The sequence below is a fragment of the Tuber melanosporum genome (genome assembly GCF_000151645.1).
Source record: "Tuber melanosporum whole genome shotgun sequence assembly, scaffold_108, strain Mel28".
Lineage (NCBI taxonomy): Eukaryota > Fungi > Ascomycota > Pezizomycetes > Pezizales > Tuberaceae > Tuber > Tuber melanosporum.
The window spans coordinates 52,386-68,288 of NW_003298764.1; the positions used below are offsets into that span (position 1 = coordinate 52,386).

At 41.9% G+C, this 15,903-nt stretch overlaps 3 protein-coding genes; 1 reads left to right on the forward strand and 2 right to left on the reverse strand.

Moving 5' to 3' along the window:
- Positions 1-8,666: 8,666 nt before the first annotated feature.
- GSTUM_00000248001 (uncharacterized protein) lies at positions 8,667-9,998 on the reverse strand (the record flags this gene model as incomplete). The annotated part of the gene is made up of 4 exons (XM_002835426.1): positions 8,667-8,996; positions 9,029-9,503; positions 9,558-9,694; positions 9,753-9,998. The coding sequence occupies 4 exons, from the start codon at positions 9,996-9,998 to the stop codon at positions 8,667-8,669; spliced, it is 1,188 nt and encodes a 395-aa protein (XP_002835472.1).
- A 14-nt stretch (positions 9,999-10,012) lies between these two features.
- On the reverse strand, positions 10,013-11,059 carry GSTUM_00000249001 (uncharacterized protein; the record flags this gene model as incomplete). Its single annotated transcript, XM_002835427.1, has 5 exons — positions 10,013-10,036; positions 10,128-10,164; positions 10,219-10,383; positions 10,436-10,758; positions 10,856-11,059. The coding sequence occupies 5 exons, from the start codon at positions 11,057-11,059 to the stop codon at positions 10,013-10,015; spliced, it is 753 nt and encodes a 250-aa protein (XP_002835473.1).
- A 235-nt stretch (positions 11,060-11,294) lies between these two features.
- GSTUM_00000250001 (uncharacterized protein) lies at positions 11,295-15,100 on the forward strand. XM_002835428.2 has 10 exons: positions 11,295-11,414; positions 11,504-12,279; positions 12,334-12,398; positions 12,447-12,560; positions 12,613-13,113; positions 13,169-13,268; positions 13,319-13,497; positions 13,549-13,813; positions 13,862-14,071; positions 14,130-15,100. The coding sequence occupies exons 2-10, from the start codon at positions 11,632-11,634 to the stop codon at positions 14,742-14,744; spliced, it is 2,697 nt and encodes an 898-aa protein (XP_002835474.1). The 5' UTR covers positions 11,295-11,414; positions 11,504-11,631; the 3' UTR covers positions 14,745-15,100.
- The last annotated feature ends 803 nt before the right edge of the window (positions 15,101-15,903 follow it).

A 15,903-nucleotide genomic window follows, 5' to 3' on the forward strand; every position in this document is an offset into this window, starting at 1 on the left:
AGAAGATAGGATCAAGGGAGAATATCATTTATTACTTTTGGATAGGCATACCTTCTACTTCAAATGGGAGTTTTTTAGCTACTGTCTGGATTATCAAATTACTCCCTTTTGCCTGCCAGTACACTCAATGTACCCTTTATAATCTTTAGATGTAGGACTATTTTCTCCTTTACAAAGGTATTATAGCAATGGGTTGGATACATGGATGTACCATCAAGCAAATCACCATATGAATTTTACCAAGGGTGACATTTTACCATATGTTTCTTAAATTTATTCTCATAACTTTTGCTAATATACAAGATAGAATTTTAATGCCTGCCGGGTAGCTTGTCTTTACTTCAAAAAATATCCAACAAGTATGGGAAGCTATTGGGATTATTCCTTTTAACCCATGCCATGTAGTTGTAGGAGAAAAGCATCAAGGAAGAAGTGTATTACACAGTAGTGCAACTTCAGAACTTTTGCTGGTTGCAGGCAACAACCACCCTATTTCTAAAACACAATGGGCAGTTAGCAGAACTATACGAAGTGCTATTGCACTAGTGACACGCAATAAACCTAGCTTTCAAAGACTAAAGTTTCTTCTTTCAGGACCCACAGAAGGGTTTCAGCAGACAATCTTGGATAAGGTACTAGCAGAGGAGAGTTACAAAAAATATCAGGAGCTAGTTGTAGGATCTAAGAATGCTATAACTTCTGACCAGCGGAAGCTGGCAGCAGCTACTGTTATTGTAACCGGTACGAGTACTTGGTTATTGGTTTTGTTTTATGTTTTGTTTTAAGTATCGTTTGATACTTGGTTTTGTTTTATGTTTTATTTTAAGTATTGTGTGATACTTGGTTTTATTTTATGTTTTGTTTTAAGTATCGTTTGATACTTGGTTTTGTTTTATGTTTTGTTTTAAGTATTGTGTGATACTTGGTTTTATTTTATGTTTTGTTTTAAGTATCGTTTGATACTTGATCTTGTTTTATGTTTTGTTTTAAGTATCGTTTGATACTTGGTTTTGTTTTATGTTTTAAGTATTGCTTTAATACTTAAGAAGTTTTACCAAAGAGTATCAATTGATACCTTTGATTAGTTTCGTTCATGCTAGACATGAACAGATTTATGTATTTAAAGACCGCCTGTTTCTATGATAGAAAAGGCAGACTTCGACAGACAGTATTTCAATATACTTGGTTGAACGGTTACTTCTTTGTTCCTCAGTACACCCTTGAAGCCTCCTTTAGTTCTCAGCTCTCGCCTCCTCTCTGGAACAGCAGGCCACCTGCCAACTATCGTACCTATTACCGTTAAAGTGATTAGCACCTTACGAACACATGACAGTTATTACAACTGAAACTATCCTCCAATTGCCTGAGGAAAGAGAGAGGGTTGATACTGCTAGGGCAGCAAGACAGGTCAGGAAGCTTACAAAGGTTCTAGATAGATTTTCTGTAGTAACTACTGTAAGAATTCTACAAAGTTGTGAGACAGACTGTGTAAAAGGAAAAGAAAAAGGAAAATCTATTAAGGGAGGAAAAGAGAAAAAGGTTACAATTGTGGTGAATATTGTAAGAGGTGGTGCTGGCCTAAGGGGTCTGGCTATTGAGTAGAAAGATAACACTAATAATAATAGTAGTGAGTACATGGGACTGTCATGTAAAGCCAGCAAGTTTGTAGGAATAAATATGCATTATGTGATAGAGTCTGGTAGTCCTCTTGCTAGGATAAATAAGAAACCTACGGGATCATAGGAGTTGGGGAGGGTTCTCTACTCACAGAGAGTATAAATATAAGACAATAGAATTGTGCTATTTGAGGCCCAAGTGAGATCTACGTCCTAATTCTGTTCAATGTAAATTATGTTAAGTCTGCAACGCTAGATAGAAAAGGGTAAAAAGAAAATAGTAATGATATGTTAGGTAGAGACAATCTGATAAACTTCAGAGTTGTCTAAGCCAACCAAAATTGATTTCTGTAGATGGAGATTGTCTAGAAAGGCTCAGACTTTGCTTGCTTTGCTTATGACTACTGAGAGTGAAGTAAAATAGTTAACGTAGAATTGAATTGAAAAGACAATATTATATTGTTAAGGTCTCTTCTCCGTTGCTTGATGATGTCTCAAGTTTGAGAGGCACTTCGATATTTTATTCTCTGTCTGAGCGTTCATGGACTACATTTATTTATTATACAACTCTGTACTTCTCTAATTATAACTTGTAATGTCAGGTATTATTAAAAGGTACGAACACCTAGAGACCTTGAAAATCACTCCACCCTCTTTGGCAATTACAATATAACTAACTAGGAGCTATACTGTTTTTAATAGTAATTATCTGATCATTAGAGTCACTAAACTTATAGCCTAGTTCTCAATCTGAACTGAGTTAGCACCAATTGTCTCTGTCATTAATGAAATGATCAGTTTCATCTTCTAGTTGTCTCTACAAGGGTAGTTGTAATTGTAATCTTTCTAGGTTACCTGACTTCAAACTCTTATAACTCCTTACCCAATCAACAAATATCTTCTAGAGGACTTCCTACTAATATACAAGAAGCTATTCTACCGGATTGATAAATAAACCCTCGGTCAGCAACTCTTGGTTGCTCTGGGTAACAGAGTTTTAATCGCTATTATAGCATTGAGCGTTATCCTCACAGCTACAGCATGCTCCGAAACCTAGTTGTAACATTCCTTAAAGTCTATTTACCTCTATAATAGTGTCTCTCAGAGTTTTAGACTCTTCTGGTTATTGTAGGGTAGATGTGAATGTATTGGTCTCTCATTGAGATCTTTTATCATTTGATATCATCTCTTTATATGAAACGTCCGATTATCTACGGCCTATACCAAAGATGTTACATCTTTGCAGCCTAGTAACCCTCTGAGTAGTTGACGGATTTACTCTGTTCCACTTCCTAGACCTAGTCGAAGGTCTCTTCTCATATACACTATGAACAAGATTAAGTCAGTAGGATGGTGGCGACATATATAGTATTATTCTAATATTTTCAATTCTGTGATATTATAGTCACAGGATGCAATTGAGATTGATATATATGATGATGTGTAGGTCCTGTAATGAGGTTAGAAGGCAGTGTTGAAGATGAGAGTTTCTGATTCTGAGTAAGGTTACCCTACTTAGGATGATTCCTAAGTATCAGATCCTGGGATTTTCTAATATGATAGTAGTACTATAGTAGCAGTTTGCAGTTACACCTTGCTATCTTGAACTCACTACTCTCTATAATAATTACATTAATAGATGCCCTAGAGAAAAGGAGAAGCAAGAGAAAAAAATCAAACCTATTGAGAATGCACATTTACACCAGCTCTGAACTCGTATAAGTTAGAGAGAACAAAAAAAACCCTGTCAAGAATACACTATTTTTACCAGCTTTAAACTCAGATGAGTTACAGAGAAAAAGAAGAAGAAAAAAAAAAACCCATTACGAACACACTATTTCTACCAATTCTGATCTTAGATGAGTTATAGAAATAAGTTGACATAAAATAATCAGAAGAATAGAGAGCAAGCTATTTTTGCAAGCTTGAACTAGTCTCCTGAAAGTATTAGAAAAAAAAGAAAAAGAAAAAAATTATAGACTATACTGTATATACAGGTAAAGCCCTACCTAATCAAAACAGAAATGTAATCTTATATATTGTATACACTATTAGAGCTTCTGTTCTCACAGGGTAGAATCAAGTGTAGTAAATACTATGTCTTTTGTTCAGTTATGTTTTTAAGTAACTTGTAAGTAAAGACTTTTTCAAAGTCAGGTTTTATAGCTTTAATAATAATAGCTAGTTTGAGAAGATCTGCCAGGTCCAAATTTAAGGAAGAAGTGTAAGTTGGAGTCTTAATAAAATCCTCAAGATGACAGTAGATAGATGTAAAATTCTTAACAGAAGTAATTTCCTATTTTCCAATAACAATATTTTGACTTACTTTAGAAATTGCCAAGAGTAAAACAATTTGAACATTATTGGAGGAGTTGGTTAATTGCCAATTTGTATCAACCTAAAGCCTTTCAATTGTCTCCAATTTACTATACTTGATTACTAGAGTGAGTCAGTTTCCCTTTCAAGAATGAGTTAACAGTGATTTGAATACAGTATCAACTTTCTTACTACTCATTATCCTCTTATACCTGATGCTTCACATGTCAATTAAATTCCAGTCAAGTTGAAAGCCCATGTTTGCTGTCTTTTCCCAAACCAGTCTCGTAAACTCACTTGTAGCTACCTCATAAACTCTACTCAGTATTTTAACAATCAAGGTTAAAGAGTTTCTTGTAGGATGTATCTCAGAGGTCATTAATTTTTTAAGTTGTGCCTACCTTATAGGTGAAAGGACTACATGCTGCCCCTCATTACATATCTATGATGTATTTGTAAGAGACTTAACCAAGCCTGAAACAGAGCGGTTATCAATAAACTCTCTGCTCACCGGACATTCAGTACTTCTAGTTGTATTGTTCAGCTACCATTGATGGCTATCGGATGATGATCAGATGGGATGATAAGGACAAGGACAAGCACTGTCCAAAGATGAGACATTGTTGTCCTCCATCATCCTGATCCCATCTAAGATGGACTGGATAATTGGAAGTACTGAGTGTACTGCACAACATGAATGAATTCATGTTATGTAGTACACTAAGTAAGGAAGCTTGTGAGAAAGCTTGTAAGGCAGTAGGAGTTGGGTAGACACTGGTTGGAGGGGGAAGTAATAGATCGATAGAATCAACTTGTCTGTCAGACATAGTAGTAACGTTTGAGAGCTTTGAGGATAGGAAGTGATGAGGATCAGAAGAAATGAGGATGATATATGATAAGGTGATTGGAGTGGTGGGCATTTGAAGTGATGAAGAGGAGAAGTTGTTTGTTGGCTGATTAATTTAGTGTGGTGGAAATTTTCTGGTAATAGAAGTTGTGTGGGATTGTCACTGTCACATGCCATGGGTCCTGAGTTATATGTTCTATATACAAGTACTGTAAAAATCGGCTGTATCCACTATCGGTGATTGGAGCTTAGCAGTTGTGCAAGGAGATGTGCATAATGTTGTCAAGACAAAGAGTGATATCAGTCTTACTATGATACCAGTATTGAGATTGGGAGCAACGACAGCAATATCCAACAATCAAAGGCTTAACCCTCTGGAGACCTCACAATCTCAGATCAAGCTGCAAGACATACCTTGCTGTATCATATAGAATTCAGGTAAATTTTGAATTTCTTTGTACGAAAATCATTCGAGAATGATGGAGCTATAGCAACAAGATAATGTATGTTCATACAATAGGACTTTGGTGAGGAAAGAAGCTCTCAGTTTTGCACTCTTCCAGAAAACTGAGATAATGGTCAGAGGAGATAGGAGATAAATACTGTTAGGAGGATTGAGGATATAGCAATAGCAAGGTATAAGTATAATAGTATTAGTATTAGTTTTCTGTTTCAATAAATGCTACATTATTATTACCCTCCTCCTGTACATCAGTCCTACCATCTAGTGATATCAAATCCTCTCTCAGATCCCCAATTTCTAAGTTTGTAAAACTCTTTATATCTAATTCCCAGTCAAGACTTCTATCAATTGGAAGCGACAACTGCAATTTACGAAAAGAAGCTTTAATTACATGAGTTTTTTGAGAATGGAATTGGTTGAACGCTTTACCAACACAGTAAGTAGTTATAACTCTACTATCTCCAATAGTTCATTTTTTAAAATCCTCTGCCGATTCTAACTCAAAGATTTTTTTATCAGTGAGATCCCGTATTAACTCCTTAAATGACTTGTTTACTGACACATTAAGCGGTTGGACAAGACTCGTACATCCAGCGGAAATTAGAAAGGGGATGATATTATAGGTTTGGAGGAGTTGAAGAACTGTGGAAGTGTAACGATCCCTCTCTGCATAGTTAGTTCTTGGCGATGGGGAACGATACTTCTCTTTCTGTCTTCTTGTTTCTTTATGTTATGATAACTCTAGGCCTCTGCCTAAGTTACCGATAGTACAAGACCTTTATCTTCTATCAGGAACGCCTATTGTAAGCTTTCTCTAACTCGTCTTCGTGAAGGTATTTTCTTGGCGTAACAATAACGGTGCAATAAAGATAAAGATCATAAAGATGTTTTATATTCGTTAGAGTAATAAGTAGGAAAAGTACTTAGAACAAAGCGTAAAGAACCTATCTTCCTCAGCCGCCTTGGCCTCCTTATATAGTATTCTTCCCACTTGTAGTCATGTGACCTAAAGTGGTCACATGTGCGAAACCAAATCATAACAAACAAGTCATGTGACTAAAGTGATCACATGCTCAAAACCCATGACCTCATAGCGAGGTTATATACAAAAACTCATAAACCAATCATAATGCAATAAACAAGTCATATGACTCGACTGAGTCATATGCGCGAAACCCATGACCTCATAACGAGGTCATGTGCAAAACATAAATCATATGCACAAGGCTTACCCGTAAGGCACACTCACAAGGTATACTCGCCAAGCGTACATCCCATGACTCATACTTAAGCCATGTACGAAAGTATCACAAATCCCACACATAACAAATCATATAACCCGAATGAGTTATATGCGCAATACAACAACATACCTGTGACTCATAACCATGTGTCACGTGAAAACCTTTTCCATGCTAAGCCACGTTCGTGACAGGAAGTCTTATAAGATCCTATTAGATTGAGGATAAAGAAAGTCGGGTGGCCTCTGAGGACAGGAATCAGATGATTCGTAATATATTTTTTAAAAAGAGAATCGTTCATATAGGCTGTAGTATTATATTCTACTAAAACATCTGAATAATAGCGTAGTTTTTCTGCCTGAAACCTTGTTTCAGTTCTGTGAAAAATCACCATAGGAGATACTGATAGTACACCATTTGCAAATATGTAAAGAACTAAGTTAGCCTGTCTTTTGTCCTATCCAGACCGAGTTTCCTTTACCCAAATTGTCTTTTCTCCAACTCTGTCATAGGTCTTTCTCTGTAGATATTTGAATGATATCAGCATCTTGTCTAAATTGTAAATATTTAACAACTCATATCATCCAACAGGCCATTTAACAGCAATCTCGTAAAATGAACTTTTACATGGTTGCAAATTCTGGCCATTAAATCACAACCAATTGATGATAAGTATCTCATAATTGGCTGTGATCTTTTGTGCCTTTTTCGTGATAATGTTTTAACTAATCTTATATCAACTTAGAAATTCCCAAAACCATCTATTGCTGAATCGAAAGATTGCTAAATTCAAGTTTAAATATATCTCATGAAATCGAAACTGAGATTGAATATGAAACCAACTCTGCTGAACAGTTCAACCTGCTTTCCTCCTCTCTATAAAGTCACTATTTAACCTTGCTTCCAACTCAGGCCAAAAAAACCATCCTGCATAATCCAATTCTTTCTCCCTCTTTACTGGTGACCACTATCTCAATCATTCTATCATTTCCTTCTTACATACCCAGTCACTAATCGTTCTTTGAGGAATTTGATAGAAATCTGAGGCTTCCTCTTATGTTGGCTTGTAATACTTACAATTTTGCGGGAGCGGAATTTGATGGTGCTCAAGAAAGGTAAGTACTCTGACTTTCTGCAATTGACTATAGGTTCGTTTAGGATATTAGATTCAAGTTGGCTTTAAATCATAGAGGGTAAGAATTCTGTCCTTGATTGGCTTTGCTTTTGGTCCACAGCGCTGACATTTTTGATTTCAAATTGGTAACATTCTTGCTTCTCAATCACTCCTATTCTTCCCTTCTATGTATCATTCTTGTACTTCTCTTATATTTCCTTTCTTTTCTCCTTTCTCATTAATCAATAAACATACAATTTTTCTACAATATTGAGTCACAAACATCTGAGTCTGAGCAATTTATCCTTTTCATTATAATTTTGAATTCTAGTCATTTTACCATGCAGGTCAATTTGAGACGATCTTCTTAGCTCTATTTCTTTCCTTCCAATTTTATCTTATACTTACTGACTCATGTTCAATTTGATATAGTCCGTGCAATCTTCTGATTTCGGGATCATTGCCGGTCACTCGATCCCTTGGCACAAGCACACACACCCCTGAACATTCATTGCCAAGCCCCGATCCCCGATAGTGGATACAGCGAGTTTTTACGGTATGATACCGGTACGAGGGTGCATGGGCAAGTGATCCGAACGCAAGTAATGAAAATTGTTTTCCGATCACTTCTTTCCTCACATCATAGTGAAACCCTGATTAGCTGCCCCAGATAGCCTGTGGCAACGATTGGTCAAATTGGCGCTTTTCCTCGTACAAGCACAACCACATTCGTAAAGGTCTCGTACCCTCCCTTGTACCTCATGAACTCTGCTGACTAGCAACAAGAGAACAAGAAAAGCATTTTTGACTGACTGTTCTCAGATATGCCTCTAGGGATATGATACTTCGTCTGGGAGATGGTGGGTGGCGGTGGATATAATGGTCTTATGCAAACAGATAAAGTCTTCTATGAGTAATAAGTTTGATGATATTATGATGGTAATAGGGTTACTCGATCATTGAATCAAACTCGGATTGCTAGTTTATTATTAACTATACCCGAAGCTATCATAATTATCCATGATATATATATGATAATATGATAGTCTATCTATGATACACACATTTTTTAAGTCAACAAAACTCTAACCTCATCCGCAGTCCTTGGCCAAACGCTCCGCGCAAACTCGATCCCGCCTTCTCCCTGTCCGTTTCCTTCATTCACGAGAACGCCGATTACCACCTCCTCCACGCGGGAGAAGTCATCGACGAAGCGGGACACTGCCTCCTGCGTGATTTCTCCGATTATCTTGGGTGAGGAGAGGCGCCCCAGGCCGGCCGTAGCGTCCATGAGTGCGCTCGGGAGGAACTCGTCGAGCCTCTGGCTGACAAGTGAGAGCGCGTGTGGGGAGAAGGGGAGGAGCTGGGTCAGGGAGGTTGTCTTTGCTGTGTTAGTAGTCTGAATGCGAGAAGGAGAGGAATGGGGCGAACCTTCGGATCCCAGTCTGATAAAGCTACCAGCAAAGGGTGTAGTCCGCTAGTGTGCACGAAAAAGTTGTGCTGGAATTCCGTTAGCAATCTCACCTGTTCCCCCACCTCGATGTCTAGTTTGGAGATCCTATCTGCGGTGAAGCTGGATTGTTCTAGTGTTGTTTTCGCCGCGAGGTGGCAGTTTATGACGAATATGTTCTTGTCGACTTCTTCTAGGTCCTGGCTGAGGTTGTGGCACCCATCTAGGTACGGGTCTAGCGCTTCCTCGAGGATCTTAGAGAAGCCGCCTTCGCGCTCGGAGTCGGGGATTAAGGCGGTGCCGCAGGAGATCATTAGCTGCTTTAGCTCGTTGAGAGCTTCGTAGAGGAATGGTGGTGGAGTCAGGTCACTGGGCGCCTGCGGGAGCTCGGACTGAACGGCACGGACGTGCTCTTGGAGGGAGCTGTGGAATTGGCGGAAGGCGGCTTGCTCGGTTCTAGTTCTGTGTTAGCTAGGGAGACTATATTGGTAAGTCGAGGTGGATTTGTACGTCTTCATTGTTTCTAACAGGAATGATTCCTGGCCGAGTAATTTTTCGAAGGTTAGGCGGTAGAAGTTTATCAAATTGGAGATTTTATAGACTAAGGTGCTTTCTTCGTGACTGGCGATAACTTGTTCTATTCTTGACTATTTTTGGTATTAGTTAGTGGTGTGCCTGTGCAAATGATATGTGGGATTTAATTACCTTCAATGGCTTACACACAGTCTGCAGGTTCTTGTCAACCAACATCATGAGTCGTTTTCTAGCATCCCACCCGCCGCGGGTTGCCTCGCTCCCTTCTCTGTCGCCTTCTTCAAGCCACGGCTCACTCTTTAAACCCTCCTCGATACCACCTAATATGCTGTTTTGACCTTCTCCTTCTTGTGAAATAAAGAGTACCTCCAAAGCTTCTTGCTCTCCAACCGCAGTGGAATGCAGCCATGCAAGCATATCACCAATATATCTCAAGGGGTCATGGGCGTAAAGCTCTATAGGCTTCGTTGTTAGGTCTATGCAGGATGAAGTCACAGTACTTGGGGCGGCGCCGGTGAGGGCCGTGTAAAAGGAATCTAGTAAGACCTTTTGCCGGGCTTCAGCGAAGAAGTCCAAACAGCTCCTTGAAGCGTGTTAGAGTCGGCTATACAGTGTGCAGACAGAAGGGCAAACATACTGAAATAGAGTAGGCCTCTCGGCCAGAACCCTTAACGCCCGCCTTATCCCTGCATTAATCTGCGGGTTCTCGAGAGAAAGATGCTTTAATTCTCGCTGTGTCCACCGATACAGCTTCTGGAAAGCTCCTTGCAGATGACCGGTCATTTGGTCCATTATCTCTAGGCTGTTTTCCATTTGGTCAGCCTTATATTCCCCTAACCCCGAAGAGGACGCACCCAGCTTTCTGATTCTCACTGGCAAGCAGAACTTCGCAATCTCCATGTATCTTTTTTACTCTATTTAGAATCCTAAAGAATCGGTCATCGACGGGTTCTGCAGAGCTTGTCAGGGTGACCACATCTCTCTCCGAGACAACAAAGTGCTCCGCAAAAGCTTTTAGCAGAGCTTCCTTAGTTTCCGTCTTCTTCTTTTGAGCAAGTAACTGGGACGACTCCTCGAGTATATGAGTTGTCTCTGAGCTAGCAGTTGTGACATGTGCTTTCAGAGAAGATACTATATTGTTCATATCGTCCAACGTGTGACCCACAAGCTTCAATTGCTACATACATGACTTCTCAGCCTTCCTTTCCCAAAAACCCAATATCCACGCATACGAAAAAAAAAAAGGAAGCTCAAAGCTTGTGTTACTACAGTACCTCGGAGATTTTGGAAAATTCTCGAACGATATGCGCGTTACTCTGAATCACTTCCGCTTGGATATCTACCCGGAGCTGTCGTCGAGAGTCGGGGGAGTTTTCGGTAAAGCGGGAGTCGAGGACTTGCAAGGCATTGCGTATCTCTGCGTCTGAGTATGAAGCTGAGAGAATTGCCGATAATCGTTGCTGTGATAATGAGTCCATGATTGTATAGTTTGTTGAAAGAGGATGGCGGGATGATATAGGGAGGGGAACCGGGAACCGTGAGACAATGTTGGCTTAAGCAACCGTTGAGCCTCATATTTCGTGTACCCGAGTAGGTTACCCTCCCCTGTGACTTACAATGACTCCACGCGACACCCTGAGTGAAACGTCAGGCAGATACCATAGTGGGGAACGGGGAGTTAGAGCTTCAACCTGAGCAACTTCCCCACCCACTGACTTTTGGAGCAAACAGCTGTTGCTGTAAACGTGACACCTATTTCTTTATCCCACTGTTCGCACGAGTTTCCACTTAGATCATTCCTTCCTCAAGCTACCATTCTATGTCAAAGGAGGGGTATAGAGCCCGGTAGTTGTTTTACTCACTTTGGAGCATACTTTTGAGTGCTACTGACTGTTCACCTCGTTCCCGTGCCTCTCCCCTAGAAATACCATTACGCCAGCTTTCTCCCCTCGATAATCACTCCCTGTGCTTCGATTCCTACATCTGAACGAGCTTAGTTAACCTCATACCCTGCTACTCCACCTGTACATTACCCTAGGGAGCCCATAGAATGACGAGCAGAATTCTATCTCAAATATTCAACCAGAACTCTGCAAGTATATACGAGACCCTTCGCCAGCATGACGCAACTGATAACTCGGACGACGACGATGACCTCGAGGAGCGAGCCGGTATGCTGGCCCTAGATAATGGCTCGCACTTACCCCCACTGGACATCCAAGACGGCCTGGAAGACAGCAACTTTGAATTACAGCAACAACCCCCCGCTCCCTCAGAGTCTTCATTCATGGCTTCAGAGAACAACCGGCGATCTTACTTTTCCTCGATGAGCAGATCTAAAAAGAATATCTACGCTCCGCCACGGTATAGAGACGAAGAGGAGGGTGATGATGAAGTTCCTGCATCTCTGTTGTTGGAGACGGGGGCAGGGCCTAGTAAGAGGAGGGGCTCAACTGGCGGAAGGAGTGGAGGCGTAGTACCTGCACCGCGAGCCACGAGGAATGTGCTTTTACCGAATACCTGGATCGCTACTGGGCTGGAAGGGCATCAAGCTAGGGAAGAGCGAAGAGCCGACCGGAGACAGCAGAGTGAAGGGAAGGATTTCCGACGGCAGGCTAGGTTGGGGTTGATTGATCCGAAGGAGCGTGCTCTGTGGAAGTGGGCAAATGTTGAGAACTTGGACAACTTCCTCAATGATGTGAGTTATTCATTGTCAAGATGTTGAGTATTGTGGTTGGCTAACCGGATTCAGGTTTACGACTATTTCCTAGGGAAGGGAATTTGGAGTATTGCCCTGCACCGGTCACTAAATCAACTGTAGGAACTCTTTTTTCTGGCTCCCGTAGGAGTTACTAATCTCTATAGGACGCTTGCTTTTGTTGTTGGGTTTACTACATTTATGAGCCGTTGTGTCGATTATACGCTGGTACCTGAGCGCAAGAAGCTCTCAGAAGTGATCATCCCGCACTGCATGAGCCGGTAAGTTTCACTGTCTACTCACTCTTAAAAAATTTGGCTTACCCAAGAATAGGATGTCCGGGGTTACGACACTATTCATGTGGGCAATTTCCTTCTATTGGGTTATTAAGACAATTCACTACATTTTGGATACTCGACGTCTGTGGGATATTCGGAACTTTTATAAATATCTCCTCGAGATACCAGATAGCGATATGCAGACAGTGACATGGCAGGAAGTGGTTGCCAAATTAATGGCTTTGCGGGATTCAAATCCGACGACATCAGGTGCTCTTCGACGCCGGCATTTTAGTAGCCAATCGAAGCAACGAATGGACGCCCATGATATTGCTAACCGGCTCATGAGGAAAGAAAATTACCTCATTGCACTTTTCAATAAGGAGATATTGGACCTCACTATCCCTTTCCCGTTCTTGAGGAGTCGAGGAACAATGCTGACCAAAACCCTGGAATGGAATCTTAGCCTGTGTATTCTCGATTACGTCTTTAATGACCAGGGACAGCTGAGAACTTTGTTCCTCAAAGAGAGTCACAGGAAGATTCTTAGTGATGGGTGAGCTTTCTTTTCGATGAAAGGCGAGATGAGTGCCGTACTAAGCTTGTCACAGACTGAAACAACGATTCCTTTTTGCCGGCGTTATGAATATCATTTTTGCTCCCTTCATCCTGACATATCTCCTGCTCCTATTTCTTCTCCGCAATGTCAACGTTTGTGCTCACCGATCCCTCTGAGTCAACCCCAGTTAACGTGATATTAGGATTTCATCAAAACACCTGCCAGAATTGGGCACAGGCAATACACACCACTCGCGGAGTGGAAGTTTCGGGAATTCAATGAGCTGTATCATATCTTCCACATGAGGCTGAATATGAGCTATCCTGCTGCAGAAGCATATGTGGAGCAGTTTCCCAAGGAAAAGACGGCACAAGTTGCAAGGTAACTCCTAGAAGTCTTTATAGGCTAGGGTCAAATATTAACTATTTGTAGATTCGTTTCGTTTGTTGCTGGATCGCTATTGGGTGTTCTTGCCATCGCCTCGATATTTGACGGCGATTTAATACAAGGATTTGAGATTGTTCAGGGGATGAATGGACTCACAGCGATTGCTACCCTCACCACCATTGTAGCCGTTAGTAGAGGAATGCTCCCAGAGGAAAATACAGTCTATGACCCGGAATGGTCCATTAGGAATGTCATACAGCATATACATTATATGCCCGACCACTGGAAAGACAAGCTACGTACCGACGATGTAAGTGCTCTTGAACATCATTGGAATCCCACCGCTGATAGCTCCTAGATCAAGAAAGAGTTTATGTCTCTGTACGACCTCAAGGTGACGATATTCCTTGGGGAAGTCATGAGTGTCATATTCACACCGTTTGTTCTTTGGGTCTCACTTTCGAACCGTTCAGAAAGGATTATCGATTTCTTCCGGGAGTTTACTGTTCACGTTGACGGCATTGGATATGTCTGCAGTTTTGCAGTATTTGATTTCCAAAAACCCGGTGTATGTTGCATCTCCACAGTCATCGCGAGATCCCAGCTAATGGGTGTTGACCCTTTAGCGCCAAAGTATGGCTGACATACGTGAGGAGTATTTCTCATCCAAGGACAACAAAATGCTCTCCTCATATCTTGGTTTCATGGATCAGTACCACGGCCCGCAGAACAAAGGAGGGGCAAACAAACGCCAGATGTCAATGCGTAATTATATGTCCCCCATGCTAAACGCCCAGACTGGCAAAGGAAAGGATGGCCGCGGTGCCCAAGACCGCCGTGCAGGTGATGGACGCCAGGATATGCAACAATCAATCCACCGAGACAACCCTGGAAGAATGCAGGGCTCTCAGATACTCCAATCCTCCCTCTTAGACCAACACCACCAGCCACCACCTTTTGTAGCGAGAGCCCCGAGGCACCCTGCATTCCACCTATCCACAGCAGAATCGCTCAGAGAAGAGGAGGAGGACGCTATAGCGTCGGCCGACAAGCCAAGGGAACACTACCGCAGCAACCTCGGCGAGTCCTTCATGTCCACTCGCGTAACGGGCACTATGATGGCCGCGCAGGCGGAGGATGATGAGGAGGATCAGCAGGCGGGGCCACATAATGCTGGTGTACTAGACTTGTTGAATCAGTTTGTTGGCGTGGAGGGGGCGGGGAGGACTGGGGTAATTTAATTTTAATTCATCCCTTTTTTATAGCTTCTTCTCTACTTGTTTGGGGCCTTTGCTCTTTGCTTTCCCCCTAAATCGTGTTTTTGCGATTGGGACTTCTCCCCCTCCTTTGCTGCAGTGGCTGTGTGTATGTGTGTGTGACTATCATTGGTATTTCTAGCATTGGGCGTTTTGTGTTTTCTTTGTTTTCCTCTTCTCTCCTTCCGTTTCGTTAGTGATAACATGGCAATTATGACTGTACTGGTAGCGACTGGTGAGCGACGAATGGTGAAACGTGTGTATATTGCTGCGCTCTATTTCCCTTTATCCTTATTTTTTTACTAAATCTGGTTCCGGGATAGTTAGTTATTATTGCTAGGTATGGGACGCACTGTACAAAGTGACTGCGCTGGATGTATGGAGGTTCTCTCTTGTGTGCCCGTGCCTGTGGGTATTATAGGATAGGTATGGTAGGTTAGAATATTATAATAATATTATTATGGTATCCGGTTGCATCACAGAATATCACCCGGTTGTGATTCTTTGATAAGGTTTTGGTTTGGCTCGTTTCCGGCAAAGGTGCTCGGACATTTTCTCCACACCAAATATTTCCAATAGCACAAGTACTAAGTGCTCCAGAGGCCCGATGTATCATAGGTAAATTATACTAGACCACTTGGGTTGACTTGAAGGACTTGAAGAGGTATGGTGCGTCGGGTGGTTTGGGAATGGCGCTGGGGCTCCTGAGGTTGGGGTATGGATGGCACCTGGTTATGGGTGTCATAGGACGTCCAGTTGGGGTAGGGATGTTTTTCGCTAAATGGACGAGTGACTGGCCTTAGGGTGGGAGTACTTGTATCATTCTGCCCGATGCATCGTTGTGATATGTTCTATGTATCATAATATCAACAACTTCCCAGTCCCCTACCGCCTCGCCTTTCCATGATTCCACAAACGCCAACCACGGAAAAGTTCACCCCTCCAAAAAAACCCCAAGCGCTGCTGAGTTACCAAAACACTCCCTCTCCAAACCCCAGATCTTGACTCTCCACCTCCCTCCTAGTCTCCTCCACCACCTCCTCGACACTACCCGCGCCCGCCGACCCCCTGCGCACGACCTCCCTGGCCAATCTCTGCAAAACCCAATCCGCCCCCTTCCCCGCGCGCACCGCGTCCCCAAGCA